We start from the raw sequence: 11,506 nt of genomic DNA, 5'->3' as shown, positions 1-11,506 counted from the left end.
GAACCACATGAGCAACAAAAACTCTTTTACCTTTCTATGTAAAACTCCTTTTGATATACCTATAACCACTCCTCATTTATTGTGTGAATCCAACAGAATATCATGTCCCAGACTCCAGCACAGGTCTGTGTCTTTTGTAAGCCAGGAGCTGCATAGTCAGGTCCTTGCTGCTGAGGCTATGCAGCAAGAAAGAAGTAAGTCAGAGAGGATTGTCCCTAATCTTTACTAACAAAATCTTCAAGCAACCCACAGAGCCTGGCTGCATCTGAGAAGGTCAGGTTGGGGCGGGGGTGGGGGATGGGGGTGAGGACAGGAGGAGCAGCTGGGGCAGCCCAGCCTCTCACTTCTGCTGCCCTAGAGGTTTTTGTTATGACTTGTATCACTGTGGGTGGGTAACTATTACGCTGTTGACAGTAATAAGTGGCAAAATCTTCAGGCTGCAGGCTGCTGATGGTGAGAGTGAACTCTGTCCCAGATCCACTGCCACTGAACCTCAATGGGACCCCAGAAGCCAAATTACTAGCACCATGGATCAAGAGCTTAGGGGCTTTCCCTGGTTTCTGCTGAAACCAGTCTAAATTCTTGCTAATGCCCTGGCTGGCCCTGCAGTTGATGGAGACTGTGTCTCCTGGAGATGCAGACAGGGAGGATGGAGACTGGGTCATCTGGATGTCACACCTGGCACCTGGCATTGGAAATACAAAAATAATAATTATTAATTTCTATAAAAACTTCCCCAAAACAATGTGCTGAGTAAATTCCCAGCATTGCCTTTCCTTACCTGGGAGGCAGAGCAGCAGGAGCCCCAGAAGCTGAGCAGGGGTCCTCATGTCCATGCTGGGTGCCAACTGGGGACTGACTCCTGCAGAGGGTGTGGGCAGCTATGAAGAAGAGCTCAGGGCAGTGGGCTGTGGTCATGCAAATCAGCAGGGTCTGGAAGGGGTGAGCACAGCTGCACCAGCATGTCAGATTTCAGCATCTCAGTGCTGACACCATGTTCCCAGATATGACAAACCATACCGGGGTAGCACCATTGCACCTTCAGGGAATGTCTCTTCCTCAGGAGCAGAGGACAAAATGACTCCCTTATCCTATGAAATTTTGATTTACATATGGTTTATGACAGGCTCTGTGGCTACCATTTTATCTTACTCAATGTTTCAGGGAAAGATGATTCCTGAAAGTGCAATTATTTAGAAAAGATTTCCTAAATCTTTCATCTGTTTTTCTGAAACCCTTTGATTGTTAATCATGAACACAATTACTCTGAAATGGAACAAAATATAAGAATGATGACAGGTATTTAGGAAGATAAATAATTAGGGAGTAGATAAATAGATGCTAGATACAAATAGATGAAAATTTCGTAAAACACACACTATGAGAATAAAGTGTGTACAATATACTGCTATGGTGTACAATGTACAGGGTAGCCTCTGGGTATTTGCTATCAATTCCAGGTTGCTGTCCTCTGTTTCTGAATGCACTTTCACAACACTTCATCAAGGAGACCTAACACCAGACTTTGGCTCTCTGAATTCTGAAAGGACCCGGCTACATGCATGGCTTTGTGACCCTTGCACATTTCTGTGCCAGACATATCCTATACTCTTGGATAACATTCATATCTCTATCCTTAACCCAAGTTATTCCCCCTCAGAAGCTGAGCTGTTCTCTAAACCAAGGCTGAAATCAACTTTAGATTACTCTGCTTCTTAAACCTACAGCACCCATTTCCTGAAGTTCTGAAATAAAGAAATTTTCAATGACTGGTCAGGCTCAGAAATGATAACAAGTAGCAGGATGAAGGGTGAATCAGGACACTGGAGCCACAAAGCATGGAGAGGACAAGGGAAAATTGTCACAAATGGTGAACCAAGAGTGCAGTGAGGAAGGCTCCCCACATGGAGTCCAGCATGTGAGGACACTGTCCACCCCAGTCCTGAATCTGGGGAGTCACTGGCAGGGCATTGGCTTGACAATAGACCATCTTGTTGTTGCAGGTACTGCATGTGTGCAAAGATAGCACTGCTCCTCAAAGGCCAGTAGCTGGCAGACAGGTCAGAGTCCATCTGTACCGGCCCTAAATGACTGCCTCCAATACCAACCCCATTAATCACCACTCCACCATTTCTCACACAATTATAACCAAAGTAGACTATTAAAAGAAATTCATAGCCAGGGGCTGTGGCTCATACCTGAAATCCTTGCTACTCAGGAGGCTGAGATCTGAGGATCGCAGTTTAAAGTCAGCCAGGGCAGGAAAGTCCATGAGACCCTTATCTCCAATAACTAATCAGAAAAGGCTAGAAGTGGCGCCATGGCTCAAGTGGTAGTGTACAAGCCTTGAGCAAAAAGGGGCTCAGGAACAGTGCCCAAGCCCAGAGTTCAAGCCCCAGTGCAGGTAAGAATAATTATTGTTTTCCTCTTCTCCACCCCCACCACCCTGCATCAGAGTGGGTAGAGCTCTGAAACTGGACCTGGCTTATGGTGAACAAGCACTCCTGGTGCACACAAGGTCGCCTCTTATGGTTCCTCAGGTGTGCGTTTGAGAGAAGAACCATTGGAGGAATGGCTGTGAGTTGCACTTTTTGTGAAATAAGACAGCTGGTACCAGAGCCCTAAGGTGGAGGAAAACATATAGACCCACTGAAGTTTGAACTCCAGCCCATAAGGGAGTGGGTAATCAACAGGTATACCACCAAGAGAATCATGTCATTTAGGTTATTTTTCCAATACTGCCTCGCTTTTTGTATGGCAATAATGGAGGCAAATATTCTTCTACCTATTCCTTTTGTGTAGCTGGGATTGCAGGGATATGCCACCATCCTGGATTTTATGTTGAAATGGGCCCTTACTCACTCTTATCCAGGCTAGCCTTGTACTGTAGTCCTTCAAACTCCATCCTCCGAACTACTCTACAGTGTGGTTGGGATTATAGACATGAGCTACTGCATCTGGCCTATTCACATTTCTTAATATATTTATATCAGCCCGGTCCAAACAAAAATTTAATGAATAAAGTAAGTAATAATTAAAAGTATGATTTCATGATCTATGCCTAAAATCCAAGCGTTGGCAAGAAGTATAAATTAAAAATGTGAATCAAGATCCAGGTATGCTTGGTTAAAGAGTGACACACTATCACTCAAAAATAACCAGTCAAAAATGCTAAAGACATGACCCAAATGGTAGTGTGACTGCCTAGCAACCACGAGGCCCTCAGTTAAAACACCAAACACAAATTACATAATAAAAAATTAATACTTAACTACTTAGAGATTTATCAATTTCATTACCAGAACATACTCATTAGATATAGATGCATGCAGTGCCATGATAACCAAAAGATCCCCCAGGGTCTACCCAACATGGAGCAGAGGCAACAGAGACCAATGTTCATTAATCAGATGTGCATTAAGAATGGTCTGTATAATCATGGGAAGAAAAGGCGCCCCAAATCTGCATAAGACTCTGTCTCCACAAGCATCAGCAGCCTTCTTGCACACTCCATCACTAGGAGTCACTGGCCCTGTGATGGGATCATGGTTACCTGAGCTCTAGGCAACCACAGGGTGCTCATGATCACACCCCTCAGCAGCAACCTACTCTCCAGCATTCTCCATCTTCTTCCTCTCTCACACTTGCAAACACTCTGCTGTGCTGCTCCCCAAAGAGGAACCAGGCAGGACAGCTGGACCACCACACCCAAAGCAGCTTGCATTCCAGGCTGGATCACTGTGGGAGGAAGTTCCATAGTCTGCGTGCAGTAGTAAACTCCACAACCTCAGCCTCCACCCTGCTGCTGGTCAGCGTGACATCTGCCTCTGACTCACTGCCAGTGAACCTGTCTGCCACCGCAGAAAGTCAGTTGGAAACAAAGTAGATCAGGGATTGTGGGGACTGGCCTGGTTTTTAGAAGAACCAATATAAATAGATGCAACCATCACTGTGTAGAAGGCTCTGACTGGACCTGCAGGGATGGAAGCTGGCTCTCCAAGGGAGACAGGCAGGAAGATGGAGTCAGAGTCATCTTGACATCAGCACTGGACCCTCTTATAAGGAGAGAGAAGTGAAAACTTGTAAACTCTGAGAGCCGTAGTGTGTTGTTTCATTTATTTACATCAGTTTCCTTTAACTCTTTTTTTGGGGGGGGCGGATAGTGGGTACTTGAACTCAGGGCCTGTGCATTGTCCCTGAGCTTTGTCAATCAAGGCTAGCACTCTTCAACTTTGAGTCAGAGCACCACTTCTGGATTACTGGTGGTTAACTGGAGTTGAGCAGCCCATCTCATTTTTTTTTCTTTATTGTCAAAGTGTGATACAGAGGGGTTATAGATTCATATAAAAGTCAGTGAGTACATTTCTTGTTCTACTTGTTACCTCCTCCCTCATATCTCCTCCCCTTCCCCTCTCCCTCCCAAGAGTTGTGCAGTTGGTTTAAACCAAATGGTTTTGTAAGTGTTGCTTTTTTAATGGTCTTTTTTTTTTTTTTTTTTTTTTTTTTTGCCAGTCCTGAGCTTGGACTCAGGGCCTGAGCACTGTCCCTGGCTTTTTTTTTTGCTCAAGGCTCAAGTATTCAAGCATTCTGCCACTTGAGCCACAGCACCACTTCTGGCCATTTTTTATATATGTGATGCTGGTGAATCGAACTCAGGGCTTCATGTATATGAGGCAAGCACTCTTGCTACTAGGCCATATTCCCAGCCCCGTGGTTTGTCTTTTTGTTGTCTGTCAATTTTGGTATTCCTTCTCCCTTTCCCAGTTCTAATACCTGTATAAACAATATCCAGGGCACTCTGATGCGATACAATGGTTGCGAGGGTACAACCATAGGAGGGGAGTACAAGAGAAACTAAACAAACCAATCTGTCAAACAAACAGACAAGGAAAAAGAGAAAAAAAAAGTAGTACAAATTCACATGGCATGTTGAGAATAATTACAACAGTGGTATAACTCTTGTTTCTGCAACATGGAGTTCATTTCACTTGGCATCATCTTATGTGATCATATGGGTGTAGCTATTGGGGTATTTTGATCTTCTACCATGCCTATTCATGTACTAGCTATTCCCTCTGAGGGACACCATAGGGCTTATGTTTCTTTAGGTCTGGCTCACTTCACTTAGTATGATTTTTTCCAAGTCCTTCCATTTCCTTACGAATGGGGCAGTGTCATTCCTTCTGATGGAGGCATAGAATTCCATTGTGTATATGTACCACATTTGCCTGATCCACTCGCCTGCTGAGTGGCATCTCGGTTGGCTCCATATTTTAGCAATGACAAATTGTGCTGTTGTGAACATAGTTGTGCTGGTGGCTTTAGTGTGGTCCTGCTTGTAGTCCTTTGGGCAGATGCCCAAAAGTGGGACTGCGGGGTCGTATGGGGAGCTCTATGTTTAGCCTTCTTAGGAACCTTCACACTGCTTTCCAGAGGGGTTGAACAGGTTTGCATTCCCACCAACAATGTAGTAGGGTTCCCTTTTGGCCACATCCCATCCCGCATTTGTTATTATTAGATTTCCTGATAATAGATATTCTCACTGGGGTGAGGTGGGATCTCAATGTTATTTTGATTTGCATTTCTTTATGTCCAGTGATGTAGAGCACTTTTTCATGTGACTCTTGGCCATTCTCATTTCCTCTTCAAAGAAATCTCTTTTTAGGTCGTTAGCCCATTTGTTGAAAGAGCTGTTGGTTGGGCCCTCCATGTCACAACAAGAATCAGAGTGTCACATCAAACACACCCATTCTGATAACCCAGCAAGTGTAATACCCACTTAATATGTTTCTTGGATCCCCAGAAGTTAGACTTTTGACTTAGCTCTTCATCAGTCATTCCGACATAAAGGGCACAATCAGTTTTCCTTGGAGGGACAGGGGAGAATGAAGTAAAGAGTGCCATTGATTAAGATGCATTATTTTACTCAAAAACTGACGAGTTGAATGGTATTTTCTCATACTCATACTTAAAGATAATAAAAATGTAATTAAAACAGAATCAAGGAGCGCAGGGGCGGGGGGCCGTGTGGACTCGCCGGGGGCCTGGGGCCTGCACAGGGGCCGCCCAAGGCGCAGCCTCAGCTGCAGCTTCAGGGGTGCCCGGACCCGTGCGCCCCTCGCCTGGACGCTCAAGGCCCACAGCCCAGCAGGTCCCTCGGGCAGTGAGAGCCTCCCAACCACCTCCAGCACTTCCAGCAGCAGCAGCAGCAGCGAGGAGATGCGCCCCATCAAGACAAAGCCCGGGCTGTCAGCTCACTAGGGCCACAGCAGTTCCAGGTCCCAGACGCGTCAGGCCACGGCCCCCCCCCATCCCCCCATCCGCCCTGTCCTCTGCGTTGAAGCTCTCCCCACAAGGCTGCGCATCTCCTGTCAGCCAGTCCCCACGGGCCAGCTGCAAGCAGGACTCTTGGGGTTGACCGACAGTCACGGGGACATAATCACCGCATCATCTCCCTCCTCCTCTCCTCAAATTCCTGCTCAGACGGGGGACCTGGGGCCGCAGGGGCCGAGGTGGGGCTCCCCGGCCTCCCCCTGCCTTCTGGGGATGGCTCCACAGGAACCCCTGGGAAGAACTGGCCGTTCTCAGGGGCCTCTTCCAGAAGCCGCCTTCCCGCTGAGCCTGCCGGGCCGCAGCCCTGGGGCTGGCCACGTTTCTCATGCTCCCCAACTGCCCTGCACAAAGATGGGGTGCTACTCCTCTGCCTTCTGACTCTGTGACCCAAGGTGGTGACTTTCCATCACCTTCCAGTACGCCAGACCTGAGGACAGCCGGATGGCCTGGGGCTCCGGGACCCCCACGGCAGGCCGAACAGAGCCTCTGCCTTGTCCAGGAGCAGATGCAACTGCCCCTCTGGGCAGCCCTGGCCCGGCCCAACACTCCCGGAGTCCTGGCCCCACACCACACGCTGAGTGCCCCCTAGGAGGAACCCAGCCCGCTGCTATAGCAACGATGGTGATGCTCCTCTCCACCTGGGAGCCCACCCAGGCCCTCCCCCAAGGACCTCTGAGGGCAGCGGCCTGCTCCCAGCTTCTGGCGTACTTCCTCTAGGAGCCTGCCAGGGCCGCGGCCTCTGGACGGGGCAGATGGGGGCTCACACCTGCCTCCGCCCACACCCTCACCTACCCTGCGCAGAGCCTTCCTCCAGAAGGTGAAGCACTTGAGACACTGCAAAGACATTGGAGCCAAAGGAAAAGCCGAGGAAAGAACTGCGGTAATGGATACAAGATGGCAGGGGGGGCCTCCAGGGCCACCGAGCAGTCCTGGAACTGGCCAGGTCCCTGCGAAGACTTCCCTGCCCCGTCCTCAACAGTGGCTGTGGCATTACCCACCCCTCCCCCACACCCAGCCCCCCCCCCAGCCTCCTGTCATAGCAGAGAATACCTTTGCACCAAGATTCTGTTTTAATCACCGTGTTTACCCTGTCTCCTCCCTGAATTCCGCCTTCCCATCCCTTCCTGACCCTGCAAACCTGTTAACATTGTCTTAAGGGAAAAATGGCTGTAAAATCAGCATTTAACTAATGAATTTATCTGTACTCTTCCTCCCCCCCCCAAAAAAAAAACCAGAATCAATTTATTTCATTAACATCACCTTCATGGCCACAAAATTTCAAACTAAGAAGCTCAAAGCCTAAATGACAGACTCTGTGTCTCTCTACCTCAGATCTATTCTCTTGACAGTGGTGATCCACTCCCCAGATCACAGTGGGGCCAAACCTGATGCAGCTGGGAGGCTGGATGGATTTTGAAGGTATGAACAGACAGTCCACACAAGAGATGTTTTGTGATTGGTGTGGACCATCATGAGATGAAGGACCATAGTGATCTGACTGCCAGTACCAGGTCAGCACTTCCTATTGCAGAATCAAGCTGTGCAGTTGAGTCTAAATGCAAACCTGATCTTCCAGAAAACTCAAGCTGTGCTTAAAATAAATCCAAATTGTGTTGATTTACTTGCTTGTCTGCATTAACTAAAACACAGGACATGTGGATAAAAGTATCATTTACAAAATATTGCCTTTTAAAAATAAAGAAACTAAAAAATCTAAAAAAAAAAGAAACAAACTAGAGTGGCCCCATTGTTGGAAACAAGAGAAGATAAGCTGTAACTTATACCCTCTTATAACATGAAAATTATTTCCAGAGAATCATGTAGAAAGAGGAAACCTAATGTTACCATCATAGAGAAACAGACGAGAAAGAGATAAACAGATGGCACCCCAGTTTGCCTTAGTTTGGGGCAGTTAGGAGTGTGGAGAACCTTCTCAAGGCTGAAGAAGCACAGGGTGAGTGGATGAGAATTTCCTTATTCTCCTCTGTGTGTACCATGTGGCTGTGCAGGTGGAGAGAATTTGGTGGCTCCTCTCTTCCTGTTTGACTTGAGGTTTCAAAGCTTGTGAACACATTGGCTTCTTCGGGCAGGACCACTGAGATCATGTGGTAATTAGCAACAAGAAGAAGGCTTAGATGATGCTCTTGGGATAAACTGTCTTCCCTTGCTCCTGGGTGGAATGGCAACTCATGCTGCTGTTTGTGAATATGAATAGCAAGCAGAAAAGTTCACATTCTAGAATGTCAAATGATTCACACACTGTTGGGAAGTCTTATGGAGCAGATTCCTGCAATGCTTCTAGAAACAGGTCCAACAAGCTCACTGCTAAAGCAGCCTGTGAATGGGGTCCCTGATGTCTGTAACTTCATTTCCTGCTGCTTCTTCAGAGAAGAGGGCTATTCCTGTAACTCTACCTCAGGACTACAGCCTGTTCAGCAGTGACCAGAGACCAGAGCTCTTGGCCTGTGTGCACTCGATCTCCATCTGTGTTTCTTGAGGATTCATCTGTGTATGGCTGGCTGCAAGTGCTATTTTTACCCCAATCCACCTTTCATCTTGAATATAAATGCAATGCACATTTTCCTACAGTTTGTGACACAGCAGAAGGAATGTATGACCCCAGAACACACATCTTACTGGGGTGGAGTTACAAACATCCGGGGCACCTTCACAGCCTGCATTAGCAGTCACCATGTTGGACCTGTGTCTAGAAGCATTGCAGGCATCTGCTCCATAAGATTTCCCAACAGTGTGTGAATAATTTGACATTCTAGAATGTGAGCTTTTCTGCTTGCTATTCATATTGACAAACAGCAGCAGGAGTAGCCAATCCACCCGGGAGCAAGGAAAGACAAACATTTTCTTTACAAATAAAGGTCACTCATCTCAATTCAAATTATGGGAAAGCACAAATCAACTTGATGGCTCTCTTCCAGTAATTTCTAATTTCATATAGGGTCTAAACAGTACTTCATTTACAGACTTTTATAGGAAATAAGGAGCTTAAGATGACTATTGACACATTAATGAGTTTAAGATGATAATTGGCCCATTATATAAGGGACCCATGTTTATTTGTGGGTGCTATTGCTTAGTACCCATCTTCTTGGTTCCCATAGATCTTCCTTCAATACCAGACCTGGAAAGATTTAACTACAGCATTTTAGAACAAAACAGATGAATACAGATTGATGTGACCCAATACAGATGGCTGAGAGGACGAGAAGACCAGAGGTCAATCCCATGTCCCTTAAAACAAACTTTCAACACTAGGAAAGCTCAGTTGGAAGGAATATGTTAGATATCCAGGATGAATGACCATATGGTCACTAAATAACTTAAAAATAGACAAACCAGCTGAGTGGACTACCTCATTCCTGTGTACATACCCAAAGGGAAAAAAGGCAATTTATGAAAGTGACATTTATAGAGGAATTTCTGTATGCCTATGTTTCTTGTGACACTGTTCAAACTAGTGAAAATTTGGATTCAGGGAAGTGTCCTCCAAAAGATGAGAGAGAGATAAAGTAGTTTATGTATATATAAACATGTATTTAAGAAACATAAAATCCTATAAGCTGCAGTAAAATGAATGGAATTGGGCATACCCTGTTAAACAAAATCACAAAGACCATTATGTATGCTGTTTCTCACTCAAGCAAACTTAAAAAAATAATAATAGTGATTCTGTGGGCCTGAAAAGGGAACAGGATCACAGGGTAGGAGGCTAAGCACAACAGAAATGTGGAAGAATATTGTCCAATTGCATAATAGACCTATGGAGAATCCCAGAATGCCATTAATAGGTACAGATATGTTAACAGTAATAGATATCAGAAAACATATGAATAAAATCAAAAACAGTGACTTTGTTCTTTGTATTCAAAACAATTCCTTCTTAGAATATTCAGTTATTTGTTCTGTTATTGCATAAGTGTGAACGGGTGCCACAGTTCAGTCTCTTCACATGTAAACTGGCCATGGCTGAGAACATCCTGAGAAGACAGAGGCAGCAGAAGGAGCAGCTGCAGCAGCCCAGCCTCTCACTTCTGCTGCCCTGGGAGTTTTTGTTATGATATGTTTCAGTGTGGGAGGTAAACTGAGATACTGTTGACAGTAATAAGTGGCAAGATCTTCAGGCTGCAGGCTGCTGATGGTGAGAGTGAACTGTGTCCCAGATCCACTGCCACTGAACCTCGATGGAACTCCAGATTGCAATACATCTGCATTACGGATCAGGAGTTTGGGGGATTTCCCTGGTTGTTGCTGGTACCAGGCTAAATTGTACCCAGTGTTCCCACTGGCCCTGCAGGTGATGGTGGCTGTGTCTCCTAGAGACACAGACAGTGACAAAGGAGACTGGGTCATCTGGATGTCACACCAGGCTCCTGGCAGCAGAAACAGAAAAAAAATTATCCATTCTATTAATCAAGAACGAGAAGACTTTCCTGAAGCATAAGGCTCAAGGATCACACCTAGCAGAGTAAAGCCCCAGCATTGTGCATCCTTACCTGGGAGCCAGAGCAGCAGGAGCCCCAGGAGCTGGGCAGGGGTCCTCATGTCCATGCTGGGTGCTGACTGGGACTGACTGCTGCACAGGGTGAGCAGCTATGAAGAAGTCCTGAGGGCAGTGGGCTGGGCTGATGGTGCATGCAAATCAGCAGCATCTAGTCAGGGTTTAGCACAGCTGTCCAGCGGCCTCATCTCAGTAACTCCACACATTCTGAGTCTCAGGGGATCTAGGTCATCAACAAAATATGTTGTAGCCAAGGAAGAGAATCACCAAGTTGCTTTTCTGTGTGTTGGGCACACCAATGAGAATCAAAGATTACTTTTTTAAATTTCTTCATCTGAAACCAGACCTGTCCGTTGGAGTGTGAGTTCCAGAAATTTATAGACAACTTTTGCATAATAGAAATTTGGCACATGTCTTTATTATCCTGAACAGGAGGCTTTGGAATTGCTCTGATTCACTGATAATTTTAATGTGGCAACTTATCAGCATTGCTGTCCTGCAATAAAATCCATGAAGTTTTCCATCATGCTGAGGAGCCATTAATCATATGGCTAAATTCAGGCAGGATTATTAGCCAGTATTCCTGCTCTAAAGGAAAAGAATTGTAATGGATCTAGATTAAAACTATTTCTAAATACTTAATAATAACCTATTGTT

At 45.9% G+C, this 11,506-nt stretch overlaps 1 gene segment (V, D, J or C); it reads right to left on the bottom strand.

Moving 5' to 3' along the window:
- Nucleotides 1-10,296: 10,296 nt before the first annotated feature.
- On the bottom strand, nt 10,297-10,971 carry LOC125356817. The segment is given in 2 exon segments: nt 10,297-10,721; nt 10,845-10,971. Coding segments are annotated over 2 exon segments (480 nt in total).
- Between the last annotated feature and the right edge of the window lie 535 nt (nt 10,972-11,506).

The sequence above is a fragment of the Perognathus longimembris genome, chromosome 8 (genome assembly GCF_023159225.1).
Source record: "Perognathus longimembris pacificus isolate PPM17 chromosome 8, ASM2315922v1, whole genome shotgun sequence".
NCBI lineage: Eukaryota > Metazoa > Chordata > Mammalia > Rodentia > Heteromyidae > Perognathus > Perognathus longimembris.
This window is presented reverse-complemented; position numbering and strand designations above follow the sequence as displayed.